Raw genomic sequence first — 24877 nt, 5'->3', positions numbered from 1 at the left:
TTTCGTTAAGATTTGATTTGAAATCATCCTCTCTTTTCTTTCATGAAGATGATACATGATACTCATGAAACATGATACAATAGTTCAGTCTCAGGTATTGAATTTGAATTATTAATCAATTTTTGCTTAATCAACAGATAAATGTTTCTTAGTGTCATTATGTCTTGAAAATATCTTGATTCATAAGCATTTTTCATGCATTTCAGTCATCTTAATTGCAACATTTACATTTGACGAATGTTACATAAATTTGTGCTTAACTACATATAATTTTTATTCATGTTATTAGCCATTTTGGAAGGGAAGAGGCAATTGATACTCTTATTAAAAATGTTATATAATAATTGATCAGTGCCATAGTAGGAAGATTTTGGTATTTTATTTTGGAGTTATTTACAATTAATTATCTCTACTAGAATGAATTATTAAGTGAAGAGAAATAATATATTATTAAGCTCTAAGGTTTATCATTTACTCTCATTATTGACTAATATATGATAAAAAAAATCAAATAAAAATTAATTACATCTAAAGAAAGTGATCAAAATAATATTTCAATCTCTGTTTCAACTGTGTTGCAATAGACACTTGGCTAGTATAGATAAAAGGAAAGTCAACAAACCTCTCTCTCACAATTTGGTTCTCTGCCCTCTACAAATTAAAGTTCTTTCTAAGCAGCAAGCTTACTCTAGAATAGATAAAAAAGATGTGCATGCGTAGATAAATTTCTATAACTATACATAGAGGAAATAAAACTACTTGGTCTGATCATAAAGATCAACACATATCTTTAGAAGAAAAGCAGCAGCAATGGTGATCATCAAACCCAGGAAGATGCCAATGACCAATTTTGTCACATTGGTCCGCTGCTCATTCATCAATGGATTCATAAGTAATGCTATCCAACTCAAACATGATGCGATAATACATACGAGAACAAAGATACCTACACGGAAGTAAACATCGCCGCCATGTTCACCTTCATCCCCATTATACAAAGCATAGACAGATGATAACAGAACGATGCAAGCGTTCGTCACACCAGTCAACATGCTCGGGATAGCAGGTTCTTCATTGATGTAGTTTGAGTCTGGATCAACTCCTGCTCCGGTGAAGAGCAACACTGCTCGATATGCGACTATGACAACCAATATAGGCATCAGGACCAACAAAATCAACCCATCAAGAAATTTACCACCCAGTGTCATTGCAGCTGTTGCTGTAAGAAATAGCATGGAGTATTTCATAAACTTGAATATAAATAGTAATTTAGATCTCATGGTATGCGGCAACAACTCTAAGGGCATTGCAGTAACCATCATTGAGAAAACTCCCATTATTGATGCCAAGAATGTGACCGAAATATCAACCGATGGAAGTTGGTTAACCAGCAATGAGGGATTCTTGTAGTACTCAAAAACTACAGCTAGATGCATCGAAAAAACACCTCCAACGGTCAAATACGCCACATCACAGCAGCTCTTCATGGCCGATTCAAAAAATTGATCCCTGGGTAGGTGGTTGGTGCCATTTATTCGACTTCCGGCATAAGCAAGCATGCCTATGACGAATGGCACGACAACCAAAAAAGAAGCTAACAATGCATTTACCCGGTTTACAAAGGCCAAAAGCATAACATTGGTGCACATTAGGCAAACCCCACCGAATGACACAAGCGCAACATGAATCATGTATTGCCAGTTTGTGAGGTTAACTTGGTTATACATGTAATTAACATAAAGCCATAAACACGTAACCAAAAACCAATGTCAGGATGAGGAAGAGAGTAGTTGTTAAGGTTAGAGAATCGAGTGGTTGTTTGACGATGTCCTTGTATCCGCCGAGTGCTGCCACAACGATTATACCAAAGGCTGCCATCAAGGCCTTTGCAAGGATATCAACCCGATCGAAGCATGGCTTCATGGTTTCTCTGCTTGGTTCTCTCTGATCATAGATAAAAACCATTTATTCATTAGTATTAATTAAATTAGTACAAATCTAGAGAACATACATCATAATTTAGAAAGAAAAAAGGAATAAGATAACCAAGAACATTAGTTGAAATTACAAATTATGCATGGAACATACATCATAATTTACAAAAGAAATTGAATAAGGATTGAAACATCTTGATCGATCTGCAAAAAAAACATAACAAGTATATATCTAAAGGGGGAAGAGAGAAGAAAACAAAAAAAATGAAGCATTATGTATATTTACCAAAGGGAGAAGAGAAGAATTCATCATACTCATCAGAAAGAATTAGTTCTTCTTCTTCTTCTGTCGCAGACAAACGAGAGAGTGTACATTGAAATGCAACTGGTTCCATTTTCTTTTTGATGTAGTTCGGGTGCAGAATTCACATTCCTTCGGTTACCTAACCGAGTACAATTAAATTGGACGGCTCAAAATTAGAAATTTTTAACTTGGGTACGAATCTCAAAGCACAAATAACAATTTTGTTGAGTCAGGTACCAGGGAGATCCGGATACAAAAAGTGTTTACTTTTTTTTTTTTTTTTTGAGAATTATGTTTGTTCAGATTTGTGTCTATGCAACTTAAAGTTAATTTTTTTTTAGGATAAACTATAGTTGATTAAACTTGCTTTGATTTTGGCTTGGTTGTCGATGAAAATGCACTTTTTGCACTACCAACTCAGATTTAGTGTGGCATAACTATAAAAGTTCGGTAGTAGCGACCGTTGCTTATATCTCTAGCGAACTTATGCTGCACCGTAGCTATACAGGAACATTAATAGAAACAAATCATGTCAAAAAGGTGAACTTCTTCTAGTGACGTGGAAACCGTAGCTATACATGGGCCCACGGACCACGGTCAAGATGTCCTCCTTTTTTCTAGTGTAAAACAGACATAAAAGTATATTTAATATTAAATAATTTTGATAAAAAAAAAAGCTATTGGATCAGACATAATAATATATTTAATATTAAATAATTTTGATCATAAAAAAAATGCTATTTTAACTGGTGACGGAAGCAAATGTATGCTTCTTTTCTTGTGAAAAGGAGGACTCTTTTATTCTCCAATCTAAACGGTTCAAAATTGATCAAACGGTTTTAATAATCTTTTTTTTATATTAATATAATTTATTAAAACGAATCAGATGTAATTGAAACTATTTGATCGATTTTGAACGGTTCAGATTGAAGAATAGGAGGATCCTCATTTTCTCAAGAAAAAGAGTAGATTTCATTTCCTCAGTGATAACTTTGTCCTAATTTAAATTTGCAAAATAAGAAATACATATTTTTATGAATTTAGTCTCTATATATTGCAATACAAATTTAAATTGAGCAAAACAAATCTTAACAATAAAAATATTAGAACTAATGTACGGAAGCCTTATTTTGAGAAAAAAAAAATCATATAATAGTATACACATCCAAGTAGGGATGTAAACTAATCAAACTAAATTGAACTTAATTCAATTCCAGTTCGAGTTCAAACTATTTTCGAAATAAACTGGTTCGAAATAAAAGTAGGATTTATAACTGAAAAAAAGAGTTCCAGTTTAATTTGATGGGATTCAAACCAGTTTCAAATCGAACTGGTTCGAAATTAAAGCAGGGCTTCGAACTAAAAAGAAAAGTTGGAGTTTCATTTGGAACGATTTGAACCAATTTCGAACGCGTGTGCACCGTACCATGTGCAACAAGGTCGCTGATTTAGTGTGGCATAAATATATATGTTCACTGGTAGCGGGTGGTTCTCCTTATCTTTAATGAATTACGCTGCACTGCAGATACACAGGAAAATCAATAGACATACCATGTGTTCCATCAAACGGCGTAGCAAGCTCCACTCTCCACTGAATTGATCCAACGGATGGAATCTCACCCTTCTTCTCCAGTGGCTGCCACGCGCTCTTGGATCCGGGACTTCTGTGTCGATCTTCCGTATAGACTTTATGCTGCTGCTTAATTTTAATGCTGGGAATATTTCCAAGCAATTCATTTCTGAATTCTGATTAATAATTTCTGTAACAAAAAGAAAATTTAATAATTTCTAGTGTATTACAGACAGCCCAACTCCGAATTGAATATGTCTCGGTTTAGGGATAAACTGAAATTTTATTTATATCATATAATACGACTATAAAATTATAATTGGTCAGTTTGCGAGAGTAAACGACTGAAAATTTGGATTGCACTATGTAATTAATTAATCATCGTTTTTGAACTGATCTGTACTACTGTCTTCTTAACAGATACTTGAATCTTCTCCAATTTAATAAAAATAGCACGACACAGAGCTAAACCATAAACCCTAAATCCTAAAATTCTAAATCCTAAATCAAAGATTAAATTTTCAGTTTTAGGTCAAATTACTGAAAATGTATTTCTTGGTTCTAGACAGTCCGAAATCGGAGATTAAATTTCCGGTTTCAAGAACCGAAATGAAGCTTTAGTTTTTTTTTTCTTATTAATTAAAATTACCGTTTGTGTCATAAGTGAATTAAAAAGTTGCGACAAAACTACGTTCACTGTTCTCTTTCGTGACCTGCGCGCCTACACTTACAAATTGAGTTTCAGCTACCAATTAATTGTTAATAAATACGTAGCGAGTTAATATATATCTCGGAGTAATGTTCGCTACACAATTACAATGACAGAGATTATTACAGAGGATCAGAAAAATACAAAATGTTGGTATATATTGTTGAACTTGATAAAGAAAATGTTTAATTGTGGCCTCAAGATTAGTATTAGAGAACTACAGCTAGCTAGTACATTTTAATATTATTTTTTTATTAATATTCTGTTATATTTTCCTTGCATCTTTTTGGTTTGACTCAAAAGGTTATGTTGATGTTTCTGCACTGGTTTTATATGTGGTCATTGTTAGCCCCCTCTACTAAGAAAATAATATAAAGGAGAACTTCATTTATTTGTATTTGTTCTGAAAGAAAAAAAATATATATTATTTGTTTATTTGTTTAGTTGCAACTTTTTCTGAAATAAAAAGACAACTTTATGAAACATTGAAACATCAAGAACTTAACTATTATATACATCAATGAAACTTCAAAGTCAGCCCTCTTGTATGCATCTTTTTTTTAATGTCTTTTTTTTCTGTATTTTGTGAAACAATGGAGGTTTCCCTTTCAATTGTTATTCACTTGTTGCATATATGAAAAGAAAGAAATCTACCTTCTACTGAACAGTTGCTAGATGTTTCAAATGCCTCCATTTTTAAAAATTTCAATAACTCAAAATTTAAATTATAAATATCAAAATTTAAATTATCAAGATCAAAATAAAGCGGTTAGATGTGATCTATGTTATTTTCTCTATATGCTAATAAAATATTATCACATTTCAATTTTGTTTTTATGTGAATTATTAAGTTGAAAAATCAACGTTTAGAAATTATCCACATTAGTACATTTTTTTTATAATATCTTGATGACAACCAAAATAAAGTTGAAATGTCATAATATTTTACATGTGCATAGATAGAATGATATAGATCATATACAATGGTTTTATTTTGACTTTTAAGTTTCAAATTTTGAGTTATTAAAGTTTTAAAAAATAGAGGTATAATGGAGGCACAAAAAATGAAGGCATTTGAACCCTCCTCTTCTTTTAAATATTGCGAATAAAAAATATATTTGTAGAAAAAAGGTTTTAGAATGCTCTTCCTTTGTTATTTTTGTTATTTTGAATCATAAGGTTGTTTCTGAATACAAACGCCAGATGCTATGTGACCCTGGATATGTGATGTTTACCACCAAATGGAGAGGACCTAACTACCTTTTTATTTTTATTTTTTTTGTCATAGCTTCAAGAACAGAGAATCTTATGAATAGAAAGGTTAAGTTATTGCTTTAATTTTTGTCATATTCTTATAATTTCCTAAATTCTCGCCACGTCACGTGTATGTGAAAATCAGTAAAACATTCAGCAATGTTAGATTGGTTACTTCGGTTTTTACATCGGGGGAATCTAATAAGATTCTGCAATTTATTTTCCTATTTTGTAGTTTCAAAATTAAAACCGAAAATTCATTTTTAGATTTCGAAATTTCAAAACTGAAAAATAAATTACCGGTAATTTGGTCTAAAACCGAAAATTTAATTTCCGGTTTGAACATATTTTAAAAAATTTAGCGCATGAGAGGTAGATTTTAAAAATATTTATTAATTTTGAATAGTAATAAAAATTTGGGCACATCTTATTTCTTATTCATCTCGAGGGTTGACTTAGTCAATGATAGCTAGCTATAGCTAATCTCAAATTAGATGCTTTACATTGCGAGTTAATTTTATCCTAAACCCTATTCAATTAATTAGACTTAAAAAACTAATGAAATACAACGCTACATGCAAAACAGCAAAAAGGGACCAAAAGAAATGAAGAAAGCTAAAAATAATTTTGTAATTAATCCAACTAAAACATGCTCGATAAGTTGATGTAGCTAAAATTGGTGATAAGGAGACCCCAATGGAGTACAAAACATCAAACAAATAATAAAGATAAATACAGATAGAAAAGGTACTAAATATGTTATGATAAGCAACAATTACGGTCATATATAACTTTCACAACAATATAACCCCAAATAGAGTACAATATATATTAGAAAAAATAAAAAAGCTTGATAGAATATACAATTTTACATCTAAGACTAATTACAGTAATCTATTGCAGCAATACATTGGATTCTGTATATTTTGGCCTGACAAAGCCCCCTTTGGGATTCTGTATCATGCCTTGGACTTTATATTTGCACTCTCATACCATTTTAATGGTAATAATATGAAGTTTGGAGGAGGACCGACAGACAAGTTCAACACAAATTATGTGATTTCTCTATTCAAATTATAATTTTTCTCTATTCCTTGTACAAAATAATTCTACATGCATATATAGACTTAAGAAAACATTTTAAGTTTCTCAAAAGATAATAAAAGAAATGAAAATAAAAAAAGTGTGCTAATTAGTTTCATCTAAAATCGTGTTGACGAGACATGCTCCTTTGATTTCACAATTTACAATTTACATAGAAATTTTATTTTCTAGAGTTGCCGTGCCATGTTTCAGACTTGTATTGTATTTTTACAAGTTCGGAATACAACACAACACATTTGAATCACAACACACGTTTTGTGTGCTATGTTTAGACATATCTAAAACATGTGATGTGCCAACATATTAAATTTTTTAAACAGACTATGACACATAGTACCGATAATTAACACAACACATTAATGATGCCACACGGTTTAATAAGTCAATAATAATTACAAATTACGTGTCTTATGCTAAAAAACTAATACAATTTAAATAGATAATAAAGTGTAATTTTAATCGAAGTTTGTTCAATATCGTCAATTAAAATGGCAATCTATGTAATTTTAATCGAAGTTTGTTCACTATAGAAATTTATATTTCGTTTTACCATTTTTTCCCCTTATGTATAATAAAGAAGTTGTTTTGAAACTGAAGTTGTAATTTTATTTTTACAAGAAAATATTAGTGTAAATTATTCCCGTTATAAGGACCAACAAGCAATAAGGTCCAGACCAGAAGTGCCAGGATCATAGCCTCGCTTTTTTTTTTAATCCGCAAATGAAACCCAAGGTTATAATAATTGTTTCTATTCTAACTTTTTTTTAAGCTTTTATGTGTATACAAAAAAATAATATAAATCCCATTTCATACTTTTACTTTCGTACTTAATTATTTTTGTTATTAAATATTTGAAAAATGGACATAAAAAAACACACAAAAAAAAGCATATAATACACAGCATGAATTTTGTTACAACAATTGTTCCTAGCTTGCAGCATGTAACTAGCTATTGAGAACGAAATCCGTAGTCCTTTCCAATTGTAAGCTTGCTGACAATCTATTAAATTTATTTTTAAAAAAATAAGATATGGTATAGACAAAAAAAGTTTTCCCCATTACGATATGTAATATTCTAGTTCTGAGGGGTTGCAATGGTATTTTAGAGTGTAAATGCCTTTTTCTCGAGGACAACCTTTTTCAACACTTATTTTTTTGAGTCTAACACAAACCCCCCCGCATGTGGCAGGACGGGTATTGTGTGTCTGCCTATGGACTATCCTAAAAAAAAAAATTAATTAATTAATAAGCCTCCAGCTGTTCATTGGAATTCACATCCTCTCCAATACCTGATAAGGGAATCTTTTACTATTATTAGATCTGAACCGCTCTTTTTAACTTGGCACGAATCTCAAAGCCCAAAAATACTGCCCCTATTGCGGCCCGAATATCAAACCGGTTGAAATTTAATCTCAAACCGTAAAGTGAGGGCAATCCTCTGCAATACCGGAGAGGATACAGATTCATGTTCATTGGGGGAATCAAATTTGCTCATTTTCTCAAGAAAAGGAGCACCCACCTTTCCATTCGGACCGTTCAAAATCGATCATACGGCTTCAATTACTTTTTTCTTTTATATCAATATAATCTATTAAAAAAAATCATATGTAATTGAAGCCGTGTGATCGATTTTGAACGGTCCGGATGGAAGAATAGGAGGGTGCTCATTTTCTTACATTTTCTTAAGAAAAGGAACAGATTTGAATCTGTTCATTGGGTCTGGTTTCATCGGTTTTGAATTGAACCAAATTATAACTTTGGTTTGGTTCGGTTTGAAAATTTTCAGAACCAAAATAGCCAAACCGACCGAACTTTTATATATTATGAATTTGGTCCGGATTGCCCTTGTTTATTTCTTAATACCCCTGTTTATTTCTTAATCCATTGTTTTAAATACTTCAATTTATTTCTTAATATCCCAGTTTATTTCTTAACACTCTAGTTTATTTCTCGATATACTTCAGTTTATTATAAATCAATTGCTTTAAATAAAAAAAGTTAATATATTTTGATTTGAACCGAATAAATCGAAATAAAACTTTGATTCGGTTCGGTTGCAACGCTAAATCAATTCGGTTTATTTTTTTTATTTTTTATTTGGAAACAAATTATAACTTTAATTTCTCCAAGCAACTGAACCGAACCGAACACCCCTACCCATAGATAGTTAGATACTCACCCCCTTGTATTTTTGCAATTATGTTCCTGGATTCATATACTATGTTAAACAAAGGTTTATCAGGACTGTTTTATCCAAACTATAAGATTTTTTAATTAAAGTTGCATTCATTTTCATATTGATACACTTGATTTGAATGTGATAAACATAAGTTTCTAAAGAATTAAAGTTGCATTCATTATATGTTTTATCTCAAATGAGAAAGCCCACATATAAATATAGTGGAATAGTTTCTTCATAAAGTATTTTTTTAGAATTTAATTGTAGTTATGCTTATTACATAGGACAACTGGCTGGTGGCTAGCTCGCCTGATCACTCACACAGGTATATATGCTATAATAGATCATTGCCGCAGGAGATCCTATGTACCACCGTCTGCTTTCGCAAAAGAGAATACTTTTGCTGACATCAGCCAAGTGATGTCATCTCCGTTTAATGTCATTTTGCTGACGTCAGCCCAGTGATGGCATTCTGAGCTAATTTGATTAGTGTATATTTGTATTATAATATCTTCGAAGATGTGGTTTATAAATTACAAAATACCTTAATGGGGACTGGGGAAGTGGGGAGGGGTCGAGCAGAGCATAAAATAAAATAAAATAGACAAATTAATGTTTTATCAGCCCATACCAACAAATGTGAGGGAACAAACAAAAGCCCAATCGATCGATCGAAACAAACAAAAGCCTTCTTTATTTTATTGATCGATCATTGATCGGTCAAATCAAATATTCAAATGTTAGGGAAACTGAGACGTACATTACTAATTAAAACTTTCGTCATGCTGACATCATTGTATCTGTTAAGTCATCTTATTTAACCTTCTCGTGCCTGCCTGCGTTCTAGACTTCTATCAACACTCAATACAACGACTCCACAAAAATGCTAAATCCTTGGGTAAATTGTATTCTTTTTTTCATTTTACAAATTATATATAGTTGTCCTTCTAAACTATCCCTATCAACTTACTTTCATTCTTTAATTAAAATACGGAATCAGAGTTCCCGCCTCCGCAGACGACATTCAATAACTCTTATTTCAATACAAAATTAATGTCCCATTAAAACATGCTGCTCTTTTAAGCCTAAAACAGATCCGTTCACCCGCTTTGATAGTTAATTAGTAAGTGGTATTGTGTGGATAATGCTTAAGAGTAGGTTAATTGGGTTTAATTGTGGGTTTGCACAAAATGCAAAATTGGTGGAAATTAATTCCCAACTTTAATTGGATGTACAATTTGCATTGCCATCGCGCGAATTATTGAGTCGGCACCTGTTCCTGTCTTGCTGCCCTATATATGCTACAAGTCTATTGAATTATTGAGTCGTATGTGAAAAAGTTTCAATGCAATTAAATTTAGTGGGTCAAATTTTAGTGCATGTTTTCGTACAAATTAAAGCACATGCAAGTTAGCTACAGCCTACAAGTCTATTGAACTATTGAGTCTCCAACATATCTTACTTTTGCCTTAGTCGGATTTTTCCACTACTTTCTTGTAAGTGCATGTTCAGATCAAAATTTAGGAAACAAAAATTATATGTAGAAATTATAAAATTTAGAAGTATGAAAATAAAAATAAGTGATCCATTTTCAATAAATATAGAAAGATCGGATTCATTGAGTCTGATCTAAATATTATGGATTAGACTCAATCATTTAGATCCAAGTGTTATTTTTTGATCTTTAATTTGATCTGAACCGTCCAATTAGAGGAGAATCAAGCTCCGGTTCAAAGGTGATCCCAAAAAGTATAATACTTGGATCTGAACCATTGAGTCTGATTCATAATATTTGAATTGGACTCAATGAATCCGTTTTTTCTATATTTGTAAAAAACGAGACACTTTTTCTATTTTCATACGTCTGAATTTAATAATTTATAAAGATAAAAGAATTCCGAATTTAGGAGTAGCAACTAGCCAAGCACAATGCATACGGCAGTTGACCCCGAATTTTCATGGAATCTTCTGATCATCTATTAATAATTTAATATAAAATCGTTGGGTATATCATAGAGCCTTTCCTCTTATATATATCATTCCTCCGAGGCTCCAACTATCTCATCCTCGGTGTCAGTTCATGGAGATTCAGAAAGCGGTATGATAATTAAACTTTCTTTATAACTTCTATTCTCCTTCTTTAATTTCCTTTTAGTAATTAACATTATTACTATACAAAGATCACTGATTAAACAAATAGTGTAATACACACACACACACTTTTCATTGACCGTCTTAAATTTTGATTATAGGAATCCTCATACTACCCCTTTAATCAAACCAACAGAAACACCGCACACAACATCATTTTATACCTCCCTTTAATCAATATGCTTCTGTAAAGATTTGAAGGCCTTTATGCAGGACCCTTATTTTTTTTTGGTTATTTACAACATTCAAGTGCAGAATGAACGAACGTGACTAGAATGTAATTAAACAGTCAGATGTATGCTCTACTCTATAAAATTCTAACGCTTGAAATTGGTTCAAAGTAAAATAGGCCAACTTAATTAGAGATACACAGTTTACAATATGCAACTAGATCTTGTTTTGATTTCTTTCCCACTAATACATACATCTCCTTTTTGAAGATAATGAAAAATAACCTCAACCTTCTTCTGATTGCCACTGTCATTTTGCTTCTGTTGGTCTCATCTCATCCTCACCAACTTGCAAGTTCATTATTCAGAGGTTCTGCCCTTTCAGTTGAGAACGATTCAGATAAACTCGTCTCGCCAAACAAAGTCTTCACCTGTGGCTTCATCCTCGTTGGTGCAAATGCCTACACCTTCTCAATTTGGTTCACAAACTCGGCTGACAAAACTAAGGTATGGACCGCAAAGTGGGACCTTATAGTTAATGGCAAGGGGTCGCTATTAACTTTTCGAGAGGATGGTGGCGTAGTCCTGACTGTCATTGATGGTACCGTAGTGTGGTCCACAAACACGAACTCAAGTCAAGCCAACCAAATTAAACTATTGGACTCAGGCAACCTAGTTGTGACCGATTCTAAAAATACTGCCGTATGGCAAAGCTTCGATTATCCTACTAACACCCTTCTCCCAGGTCAACCAATCACAAGAAACATAAAGCTTGTCTCCTCAAAGAATAATGGATTGGTCTCTGCCGGTTACTATAGCCTTTACTTTGATAACAATAATATTTTACGAATGTTATATGATGGGCCTGACATTTCCAGCATATATTGGCCCAATCCTGATGTCTGTAATCCCTGGGACAATAATAGAACAATTTATAACAGTAGCAGGTACGGAGTTCTTGATGAATTTGGGCAATTCACTGCAAGTGATAGGTTTTCATTTGAAGCATCTGATAAAGGTTTGGGGATTATAAGGAGGCTAACCCTTGATTCCGATGGTAATCTAAGGTTGTATAGCTTGAATAATTCATCTGGCACATGGTTTGTGACATGGATAGCATTTGAATTGCTTTGCAATGTACACGGACTATGCGGAATGAATGGTTTGTGCCTCTATACCCAGTCTAGAGTTACTTGTTCTTGCCCTCCTAACTATGAAGTAAGCGACCCAAGTGATTGGAATAAAGGTTGCAAACCCAAATTCAAAATAAATTGCCATGAACCTAACTCCACGACCTTTGTTAAGCTTCCACATAGTGATTTTTGGGGTTACGATCTTGATTTTGAAGAGAATGTATCATTAAGTCACTGCAAAAATCTTTGCAAAAGGGAGTGTACATGTCAAGCAATCCAATACATCAGGAGGATTGACAAATGTTATACCAAAATTGCTTTGTTTAATGGAAAATCCTCTATATCGATGAAAGGTGGCATATACTTTAAAGTTCCAAAAAATGCTCGAATGTCAAGGGTTTATGAACCTGAAGTGCTTAACTTGATCTGCAATAATAACAGTGATGATGTAGATTCAACTCATTTGTACACAAGAAAAGGATCAAAGATTAATTGGGTCTATTTCTATGGGTTTGTTGCTGCACTTGGATTGATAGAGATCCTTTTCAGGATATTAGGCTGGTGTTTTGTATACAAAAGAGGGATAAATGCGTCATTAGCAGAACAAGGCTATGAGTTGATGGGCAGCCAATTCAGGAAGTTCACATTCAAAGAGCTAAGAAAGGCAACTCAAAATTTCAAGGAAGTGATCGGAATGGGTGGTTCGGGGACAGTATACAAGGGAAAATTGGAAGATGAAAGAGCGATTGCAGTCAAGAAGTTGAAAGATGTGATTCAAGGAGAAGAAGAGTTTTGGGCTGAGGTGAGTACAATAGGCAGAATTTATCACATGAATCTGGTAAAACTACTTGGTTTTTGTTTTGATGGATCACATAGGCTTCTAGTTTCTGAATATGTTGAAAATGGTTCCTTAGACAATCACCTCTTTATAGGAGATACGCCAGCAAAAGTGCTTGGATGGAAAGAGAGGTTCAAAATTGCACTAGGAATGGCAAGAGGGTTAGCTTATCTCCATGAAGAGTGTCTTGAATGGGTCATACATTGCGATGTAAAGCCGGAGAATATTCTTTTGGGAAGTGATTTTGAACCAAAGATTGCAGATTTCGGGCTTGCAAAGCTATTCAAAAGAGGAGCTATTGGATCAAGAATTTCACATATAAGGGGAACCAGGGGTTACATGGCTCCAGAGTGGGCTTCAAATCTACCGATCACATCTAAGATTGATGTATTCGGTTACGGAATTGTGCTTTTGGAGATAGTAAAGGGAAAACGGCTTTCAGATTGGACAGTTGAAGGAGAAAAACAGTCCTATGAAGATATGAGAATGATGGTTCGCATGTTAAATGAAAGGCATGAGATACAAGAGTCATGGGTTCATTATTTTGTTGATCCGAATTTAGGTGCCGAGTTCGACCAAAAGCAAGCTAAGGCTATGGTAGAGATAGCATTGTCTTGCGTTGAAGATGATAGAAATCGAAGACCATGCATGAATTCCATTGTTGAGTTTCTTCTTACACATGAGAGTTAAAAGATAAATGTGCTATATATGGTATTTTTTATGTAATAAGGCATGGGGCTTCCTCTGCTTAGTAGGATCATTTACCAATCCTTAATTATATTTTATGTCATTAATAGGGCAATGATCGAGTTTCGGCTGCTATCTAAATGAACTTCTTAAATATTGTATTTTCATGACAGATATTAGAAATTAAACGAGGTGTTTATTTGCTTTATTGTAGTTATAGAATTAAATAATGATAATATTTCAGAACTGCTTTGTTCCAAGTCGTCACTTTTTGTGCGAACAAATATGGCTAAAAAGCATTTTCAACATTATTTTACTTTTACATATGACAGTATAACTTCCGAATATGGCTAAAATACATTTCCTGCTTTGTTCATTTAGATCAATTTCTGTTTTCTCTCTATTTTCCTTTAATTTTCGTTAATTTCTTTGTATAGCTAGGTGGTCGAAATAGTGTTACCCAGCAGAAAGAACAATTAATGGTTGTATTTTCTTATTTTTTTTATGGTCTTCCTATATTTACCTTTTTAAGAGAAATAGCGGCACAAAAATATTAGTGTGGTTTTGGTGGCTGTAAAGAAACTATGACAAGTGTCCCCACATGCAATTGATTAACAAGAAATTAATCTAATATTATTTTATTAGAGGATAAAAATTGTACGGTTGGTGAAGTTGAGATTATTGATAGTTCTAGTAATGACATGTGTCCTCCCAACATCAACAAAAAGATCATTAAATATTTCATCTTATTTAATGGTTAGAAAATTTACATTAAACCCCTCATATTTCTAAAAATAAATCCCCTTTAAAATAATATGTATTCATCTAATATGACATTACAATAAATTTTAAATTACTCCAAGCAAGAACAAAAAAAATTACACGTACAGTTCAGTTAATTAACATTTATAATAGTAATTTAGAAATCCAAATTGTTACAAAATTAACTAGATACTATGTATCTAACAAACTTTGTAGGAATATATATATATTTATTTAAAATTTTGCAAAGACTATCATGAAATCTTTTTTTTTTGATTGAAAAATAATACAAGTAATTCTAGTCAAATAAATTTTCAACCCGTTAAGAAAATGGGATGTTACAACCGATTTTTTTAATAATAGAAAAAATATAAAAAAAAACAATAATAGTTAATGAATTTGATATATTTTGAAAAATAAGAAAACTGTTATGATTTATAACAATCCGCTGTTATATACCATAATATTCATATTAGCAAAATCAATTAAATTACTAATTAACATAATTGTAAAAAAAAGAAAAAAAAAAACCCGGACGTTAGGTACTGTACGCTATAACGTCCGGATTTACATTCAAATATCTAACTTGATAACTTAGAACTTTTCGCAAGGGCAATTATCAGAACGTTATAGATATTAATGTCTTGGCTTTTTTTGTGTTGTTGTTTTATTAGTTAGGAATTTAATTGAATCTGATAATCTGAAAATTATAAATTATCATGATTTTTTTATATTTCGAAATTTATCGAATTCTTTCACTATTGTCAACTTTTTTAATTTTTTAATTAATAATAACGAAGGTCAGAATTAGACTTTTTGGCTTTTTCTGACAAGTCAAACACTTTTTATATTTCTAGAAGTCAGATGGAAATTCAAGCGGTATCAGTTAATTTTCTAACTTTTCTTGCTTCAAAACTATGTTTATATTTTTAAACTCAGATGGAAATTGCGTGTACAATGGCCAAAGAAATTGTGCAGCCTACAATGCTAGTGGTGAAAATGATATGGATATATATTAATTTGTACTCGATCTGTATTCAAAAAATTAGATATGGATATATTCGATATCCGAATATCCGCGTAGATATAGATACTGATAAAACCCTTTTAAGTTATCCGTATCCGAATAGTAGATCTATATCATATATTTTAATATATATTGTGAAAAAAATATTGTTATTCACTATTAAAATTAGATAAATATTATGAACTTTGATATTTTTTAATATTAGTTTAATAAATATCTAATCTGATCCCAATCTGTATATGTATTTGACTGATATTCGATCTGTATTTGTATCCAAAAAAAAAAATATGAATATAATTTTACCACTATCCGCTCCGTACTCACTCTGTTTTCACCCCTCAATGGTCAAAGATATTTCACAAAGCAACTTTTCCACAAAAATTGACCCATTTACTTAAAAATTGACCCATTTCCTAAAGTATATCATGATATACAATAAAACCCAACTAACAAAAATAGAAAATAGAGATACATTTTTTATAGAAACAAGAAAGAGATGTCGTTATCAATACACTAATACCAAAAAGTGCCACCAATCACACTTAAAACCAACTCTTTTAAGTAAAATTTTTATGTATAAAACCAAACTTTTTATTAATAGGATTATAGGAATAATAAAAAAAAAATTGAAAGAAACAGGATCAAAAGCCCTGACGATTATAGCCATAAATTATGGCGTCCAGTTTTTTTTGTTTTTTTTTTTTGTTTTTATGAATTCAACTTCATTCCTATTGAAATAAAACCGGTACCCAAACAGATTGGTACCCATCATTCCTCTTGTACCAACGTTGCAATATTTCAACCACATTCTCCGGTCCCTCATGTACTATCTTCTCAGCCACTGTTCGAGACTTAACTCTCCTTCCTGAGAAGATTATCCCGTTTTGTTTTCCAAATATGCCAGCAAGCACAAAAGAAGAAAACTTGCCATTCTCTGTGCCATGCAACGAATTCGTATCCTCTGAGATATCTCAAACTTTGCGTGACTTTACGAATCTCAAAGCCCACATGACACTACCCCCCTACATCACCCCGAATAGGCACCGGACACGTCGGTCACGCAAAAGTTGAGATATCTCAGAGGATACGCACTCCCATGGATTGGACAGAGGAAAATTACATGTAGCACTGATTCAGAGGGGCAGTTTAGGCACAATTGTCGAAATTTTTATTAATAGGAAATAAATTAAATAAATATTAATATTAGAGAACGGTTTTGATTTTTTTCGAGATATAGAAAAAACGTGACAGATGACCAGAATTAGCGCTAATTAACTGAACCGCAAAGAAAAAAAAACCAAAAAAAACTCGGGCCGTTATAATCCATCACGGCCAGAGATTTAAAAAAAAAAAAAAGTTTCGGGCCATAATGGAGTATGACGGCCAGAGGTTTGATAAATATCTGACAGCATGGTACCGCAACAGCTTGTGTTAATTTTGGATCCATCTGACGTTCCTTTTCCTTTTGATATAATTAATACCCATTTTCAAAGCACGACTAGTGGAGTGGACCCAGTCTATCCAAGTTATCAAGCATGTATGTTTAAAGGATCTTTATCTTTTGATGGAAATAGTGGCCCCGTTCGGCTAGGGCCTCCTTAAGCCTCCTTAAGGTTAAAGGAGCCTCCTTTAGCTTTCTTAGTCACTTAATCTTGCCGAACACCGGTTCCTTAGCATGGATTAAGACAACCTTCTTTAGCCTCCTTTTGTCCGGATCTTAATCCCCTGCCCGTTCCTTAAGGCACCTCCCCCCCTTCCTTTAGCTTCCTTTAGCTATCTTAATCCTTCGCCCCTTCCTTTAGCTTACCGAACAACCCCTCCTTAGCACGGATTATTATTTAATCCACCATGTGTTGCCGAACGGGACCAGTGGGTTTCAGACAGGCGCCTGCCCGTTGCTATATATCACGGACAGGGTCGGGCCGTTTCTACCTACGACGGACAGATTTTTTTTTTCTGGTTCAGTTAGAAAATGATTAATCTAGTTAGAATGGTTAATCTGCTGCTAATTTTGGCTGTGATAAACCACAACGTCCAGAGACCGTGATTAATCTAAATGTTTTTCCTATATCTCAAAAAAAATCAAAAGCATTCTCTAATCTCGATATTTATTTAATATATTTTCTATTAATAAAAATTCCAGGCACAATTGCCCCTATCTGTTCCCATGTTTCTCCGTTGCATCATTTCCTGTGTGAGGATTCTTTCCACTGTGTCCGTGTGAACGTGCGAACACTCTATGTGAATCGAATCAATAATTTGATATTGTTATTTTTGAAAAAAAAAATAATCTCTTTCTTGACAAATCGGTTTTTCAATTCTAATTAAATATAAAAAAAATCAAATATTATCTTTTAGATTAATAAATTTTTTTATCATTTAGATTACCTTACGTATTAATTTATTTATTAAGTATAAATTTAAATATGAATTTACGAAGTTCCTTGGATCATTTGTCATTCAGAGTTGTCACGCATCGATTTTATTTACTGATTATATATTTAAATATATAATTTGTCAAGTGTGGACTTTTAACTTTTATTTTTATATGTAATAAACAATGTTTTGAGAAAAATATTGTTTTAGTGGGCGATCTTATCTAGGAGCAAATATGCGCCGGACAATTGTTTTTAACTTTGTAGCTTAATAAAAGGCGACTTGCATATAGAAAAGTAAATTAACAGCACGAAAAAAGAAATTAATTGGATAATGCATAATTACTAAAAAGCCCTCTGCAACCCAAAATTACATCCGCAACAACAAGATAGTACGAATATGAGGAAAACGCAAAATGCAACCACAATGTATTACATATTATATGACATTAATATAACTGAGTCATAAATTCATGGACAAGGATCTGGCCGAACAATATCAATTTCACCAATAATCTTAACATGGACAAGCAACTTGTTAATCAGGTGATCAACAAATCCATTATCATTTTTAAATCCTACAATTCTAACTGTCTTAAGGAATTCCCGCTGGACTAATGCATTTTCTGACCCCTCCTGAGTTATCTCCTCGTTTAAATATTCCATCCTGCCATACTTCAATAGTAACAAAACAAAACAAGTTACATTTCATTGGTCATGAATCATTTGATAAGGGCTCAACTGAGAGGGTTAATATAAACAATACTTGGTACCAGCCTTTACTATATTGTTATCTTCATGATATAAGTCCATTTTTAGTAAATGTATTAACTGTACATACTCGAAGCTTGTCACTTTTTTTATTCGATAAATTTGGAACTTTTTACCATCTCATTAGTTGATCACTTTATGGTTGCCACCCCCCTCAATTGAGGCATGGGAAAAAGAGCAAGTACTAGTAGCAACACTGAGAGAGATATAGAGAGAGAGAGATTACATGCTTGGTTTTTAAGATGAGCTCATGTAGTTTAGGTGAGTGATGGAGGAAATATGGTGGAAGATCAAAGACACATACACACCAACTCACAAGTTCCAGGCGCTTTAAGTTGTTGAAGACTGGGCAACTAGAAAAATCCTTCTTTTGTACCTATTTTTAATACAAAGTAAAATTAAAACTAGGTTCCACAAAAAAAAAGACCCACAAAAGCTAATTATAAATGAGAAATTTGGATGCTTATTATAGCCATAGGATGTGTTTCCACCAACAACAATAGTTGAAAATTCTGAATTGTATATGAATTACATTTGAAACCAAAAATCATTGTGTATTTATGGCAGATAGCATCAAGAATCAATCAATTTAAAATGATGCTATTTTAATTTTGTAGCATTAAGAACCAAGCAATTTAGAATATGCATTCTCTCTTAAATCTTGAACATAACTAATTACCACTAGCAATGTGCCAAAACAAGCACTGCAGCACATATTATACTTAAAAATATAATGACAAGTAAAAATTGTATATTTGATGAATATGCATATCGATAGAAAAACAGTATTGTTAAACATTGTGGTTTTGCAAGACTTAAATCCACTAACATAGGGTTTTGTTTAATTCTAAAGTACCTAAAATAAGGCCAGCAATGAGTACCTGCAAAATTAATTAGAAGCATTGCAGATTTTTGTTTCAAATATAATGCAAAGAAAAAGTACCTTTCCGTTTGGGTAATCGAATTTAAGCTGTAAGTTTTCGACATTTGAAAGGTTATGAATAAGTTTGGGTCCCATAGTAACATATTCATCCTGATTATACCAACCAATAATATAGATGGAGGCATCAACTAGCGATGGCATATGTAACATAATTTCCCTGGACATTACTTTAATATCCAAATATTGGAGATTAGGCATGGAAATATGCAATCTCTTTATGTAACAAGAATTATTAAGAACTAACTTCTTCAAAGTGATGGAAAATATCTGACTGAAGCCGATAGAACAACCTTGTAGCACTAATTCTTCAAGCACATGACACCCCAAGAAAAGCTTCTTGAAAGAGTCATCGCTCATTGTAACACCAACAAGGTTAAGGGTTTTAAGGCAAGGAAGGTTTACTGAGTTGGGTTCTATAGCTACAAAACGAGTACCTTTTGTAAAGAGGCACAGTTGGAGATATGTTAGTGATGCACAAGTGAAAATGAGATTAGTATTTAAATTCAAATGTTCACACGAAACTATTTTGACTAAACACTCTCGAGGCCCCAACTTCATCACATCACCAATACAATCAACAACAGTTTGAGTGAGAGGCCAGTAATGAGAATCCAGCCGAAGTTGAAATCGGTTAACACATGAAGTCTCTCGTTTCTCCAACACACTTTTCACAAGTTGTTTGAATTTGGTCACAAATGCTACAGCTATTTCACCATAAATAAACTTTGGCAACCCAAACTCTTGAATGTCAAATTTCAGGTACGGGGAGGATGGCGAAGTACAGTTGCTAATTAACAGCATTAAAAATCCCTCTTGTTTTTAACTTTTTAGCTTAATAAAAGGCGAATTGCATATACAAAAGTAAAATTAACAGCAAATATGCGCCGGACAATTGTTTCGAACTTTTTAGCTTAATAAAAGGAGAATTGCATATAGAAAAGTAAAATTAACAGCACGAAAAAAGAAATTAATTAAACATCACCCAAAGTATTATTCAAACAATGTTTGCTAATTAAATAGCTGGTGAACAAACGGGCTGAATTTGAACGATATTTAGTCGGCCCGTTAAGCACCTCAAAATCTATACCAGTCTGTTTAGCAACTGTACCTCGCCTCTCACTCTCACTCTCACTCTCACATCCTCCCCGTACCGTAAAAGGCAATCTGTTAGAATTAGTGCATCCGGACCATTCTTTTAACATTGCACAAATCTCAAAATCCAAATAATATTGTCCCTGAGCTAGCCCGAATCTCAAAGTGGATGAGAGTAAATCGCAAACCTTTACACATACTGGAGAGGAATACATGTTCCCAATCTTCGTCGCCCGTCTCAAGTCTTAAATCATAAACCCTGTCTTGTGTCTTCCTCCCTCTTCATCGCCTCTCTTTCGCAAAAGCAAAACTAATTTTAGTGGTGAATGGTGTAGTCGCCCGACCGAAGAAGGACTGAGGGAGAGGCGCTAGATCGAACCCGCCCTCCTTTGCTCGATTTCTCATCATACTGGTACAAGTCCTTTTTCTCTTATAAGTTTTGTTTGATTTTGGGTAAAATAGTCAGTAATGGCTGACTTTAAAGCTTGAATTTGTGCTTGCATGCTTGGTTCCTTACTGGATCTGGAGGTTGTTCTCTGTTATCTTGATCGGTAGTTTTCCCCTTTTCTTATCTTTGCTGGTTTCTTTGGTTCATACTCCAACTTATGAAATTGAGATTTGTTCTTAATGCTATCTAAGATCTGGGACATGGTCGAAATTGTAGAATTTTTAAAAGCTCGAATTTGTAAGTTGCATAATGCATATGCACAAATTGAAAATGTCATTGTGATTATTATATAAGAAGAAGAAAAAAAGTTACAGATTGAAAAAAGCTACAAATTGAAAAAAAATCAATGAATAGCACAAACTTATATAACAAATACTTTTATTTATTTTCTTATTTGGGATATTTTCTTAAATCGTAACTATGATTGTGGTTGAGAAAGGTGAGAACCTAGATCACTGTTGTACTTGTAACACTTGGGATATGTTGCTTCTTATTTTAATTAAGATACGTTCATCTTAATTCTTGAAATTTGAGAAGCAATTAACTGTGTAGCGCATTAAAGTTTGTTGCTTTTGTGAAGGTGAAAGATGACGAATATCTATAGACATGGTAGTGAGGAGAATGATGGTATTGATAGTATCAGTAGCTTGCCTGATGATGTTCGCATGCATATCCTATCATTTCTTAGTACAAGAGAGGCTGTACAGACATGCATCTTGTCCAAAACATGGATAAACACATGGGCTTCTGTACCGGATCTGAATTTTAACATTCAAGAGTTTGGGTTGCCAAAGTTTGTTTATGGTGAAATAGCTGTAGCATTTGTGACCAAATTCGAACAACTTGTGAAAAGTGTGTTGGAGAAACGAGAGACTTCATCTGTTAACAGATTTCAACTTCGGTTGGATTCTCTTTACTGGCCTCTCACTCAAACTGTTGTTGATTGTATTGGTGATGTGATGAAGTTGGGGCCTCAAGAGTGTTTAGTCAAAATAGTTTCGTGTGAACATCTGAATTTAAACGCTAATCTCATTTTTACTAGTGCATCACTAACATATCTCCAACTGTGCCTCTCTACAAAAGTTAATCGTTTTGTAGCTATAGAACCCAACTCAGTAAACCTTCCTTGCCTTAAAACCCTTAACCTTGATGGTGTTACAATGAGCGATGACTCTTTCAAGAAGCTTTTGTTGGGGTGTCTTTTGCTTGAAGAATTAGTGCTACAAGGTTGTTCTATCGGCTTCATTCAGATATTTTCCAACACTTTGAAGAAGTTGGTTCTTAATAGTTCTTGTTACATAAAGGGATTGCATATTTCCTTGCCTAATCTCCAATATTTGGATATTAAAGTAATGGTAATGGGGGAAATTATGTTGCTAAATATGCCATTGCTAGTTGATGCCTCGATCTGTATTCGTGGTTGGTATGATCATGATAAATTTGTTACTATGGGACCCAAGCTTATTCACAACCTTTCAAATGTCGAACGCTTATTGCTTGATTTGGGTTTCCCTGAGTTGGTAAAGGCATTTTCTCTTTGCAAAATATTAGAATAAAAAATCTGCATTGCTTCTACTTCTGCATATACTCTTTGTTGGCCTTTATTTTTGATACTTCAAATAAATAAAATCGTGCTCCTGTTAGATATATATGCACTCCAAAGTCTACCCAAGCTCGGTACATACCCTAAATGTTTATTAGGACATTTATTAAACTAACTCACGTGACTTCATTTAATATAAGCCTACGAGGGCTTTTCACATGCTGCAACAAAATTAAAATAGCATTTTTTTAAATTGATTGGTTCTTGATGCTGTCTTGCCATAAATACACGATGATTTTTGTTTTGATATTAATTCAGATACTATTCAGAATAATAAATGTACATGATATTTGTTTGTGGTTGGAGTAAACACATCCTATGGCTTTAATAAATATCCAGAGTTCTCATTTGTAATTAGCTTTGTGATTTTGCTTCTTTTTTTTTTTTTCTTTCTCTTGAATATTGACCTTGTTTTAATTATACTTTTTAATGAAAATAGGTACAAAAGAAGGATTTTTCTAATTGTCCAATCTTCAACAACTTAAAGCGCCTGGAACTTGTGACTTGGGGTGTCTATGGTTTTGATCTTACAACATATTTTCTTCATCACTCACCTAAACTACAGGAGCTCACCTTAACCAACTTCCAAGTAATCTCTCTCTCTCTCTCTCTCTCGGTAAAGCTACTGGTACTTACAAAATCAAAGTCAACTAGTGAGATAATAGAATGTTCCAAATTTATCGAATAAAAGAGATGACAAGCTTCGAGTATTTACAGTCAATAGATTTAGTAGAAATGTACTTTTAGATCAGGAAGTTAATGATATAGTAAAGATCGTGTAATACTAGGTGCTATTCATATTACCCCCCTCAATGAAGCCCTTCTAGAAGGATATATGATCAATGAAACATATATATATAACTTTTTTTTGTTACTATGGAAGGCACGGGTCATGAAATTTATAGACGAGGAGATAACTCAGGAGGGATCGGGAGATATATTAGTCCAGCGGGAGTTCCTTAAGACCGTTAGAATTGTGGGATTTAAAAATGATAATGGATTTGTTGATCAGCTGATCAACAAGTTGCTTGTCCATGTTAAGATCATTGGTGAAATTATTGTTTAAATTTTCTCTCATCTTGTTTAAAATTTCGATCTTCTGGATAACTTTGGGGCGACTAGTGATGTATGACTAGTTGTATTAATATCATCTAAAATGTAATATTTTCTGGTGGTTATGACAAATTTTGAACTGAAGTTGGTGTGTTTTGCAATTTTCTACTATTTTGTGAGTGAATGTAATTTTGGGATGCAGGTGGCTTTAATAAAGAATTTATGTATCAGGGGTTAGCTACCAGGGTTATTTTTGGAAACCTGTACTTTTGGGGAAGATTTGGGAACAGTACCTTGATTTTGTTTTTTTCGTCCTCTTTTGTTAGATTATTGGGAAATTGTTGCGGCACTGAGCTTCTATAAGTTTATATTTTAGTAATTATTTTTATATGTTGATGTGATTATGTGCAAGGTTTTGCTAATTGTTGTGGCTTTGTTCTTATTACCTTGTTTGAAGTGTGCAATATAGAAATTTCTATATTGACCAACAACCAAAAGCAACTCACATATCCACTGTCAAACTAATGCAAGTTGGATTTTGAGCTTTATCAGCAACAGTAACTAACTCCCAAATCCACATTCTACTTAATTATATCACTGACCAATGTTAATGTTTCAGAGATCTGTTCTACAATTTGAACTATTTGTTTTTATATTAAGAAATAAAGGTTGCACTATTTGTAGCTTGCAACTTATTGCATAAACTACTGCTTTTGTTGTGTTAATATCAATTCCTAATTTGAAAGTAAGACCTAGGAACAAGGAAAATA

General features: G+C 32.9%; 2 protein-coding genes across 2 annotated transcripts; both read left to right on the top strand.

The window, feature by feature from the left end:
• The first annotated feature begins 11112 nt into the window (after positions 1-11112).
• Positions 11113-14210, top strand: LOC144549245 (putative receptor protein kinase ZmPK1). The gene is made up of 2 exons (XM_078297967.1): positions 11113-11152; positions 11646-14210. Exons 1-2 carry the CDS (start codon positions 11135-11137, stop codon positions 14034-14036), a joined length of 2409 nt encoding a protein of 802 aa, XP_078154093.1. The 5' UTR covers positions 11113-11134; the 3' UTR covers positions 14037-14210.
• Positions 14211-21272: 7062 nt separating this feature from the next.
• Positions 21273-24368, top strand: LOC144549671 (F-box protein At4g22280-like). The gene is made up of 4 exons (XM_078298444.1): positions 21273-21415; positions 22032-22971; positions 23494-23643; positions 23938-24368. The coding sequence occupies exons 2-4, from the start codon at positions 22039-22041 to the stop codon at positions 24118-24120; spliced, it is 1266 nt and encodes a 421-aa protein (XP_078154570.1). The 5' UTR covers positions 21273-21415; positions 22032-22038; the 3' UTR covers positions 24121-24368.
• The last annotated feature ends 509 nt before the right edge of the window (positions 24369-24877 follow it).

This window comes from Carex rostrata, chromosome 35 (assembly GCF_964058835.1).
Source record: "Carex rostrata chromosome 35, lpCarRost1.2, whole genome shotgun sequence".
Lineage (NCBI taxonomy): Eukaryota > Viridiplantae > Streptophyta > Magnoliopsida > Poales > Cyperaceae > Carex > Carex rostrata.
This window is presented reverse-complemented; position numbering and strand designations above follow the sequence as displayed.

What these genes read in the sequence shown, in the direction of transcription:
- LOC144549671 (XM_078298444.1), top strand. Translation starts at nt 22,039, where the DNA reads ATGACGAATATCTATAGACATGGTAGTGAGGAGAATGATGGTATTGAT. An exon ending in ATTTGGGTTTCCCTGAGTTG is followed by an intron (nt 22,972 to 23,493) that starts GTAAAGGCATTT and finishes TAATGAAAATAG; the next exon opens with GTACAAAAGAAGGATTTTTC. An exon ending in TCACCTTAACCAACTTCCAA is followed by an intron (nt 23,644 to 23,937) that starts GTAATCTCTCTC and finishes TTACTATGGAAG; the next exon opens with GCACGGGTCATGAAATTTAT.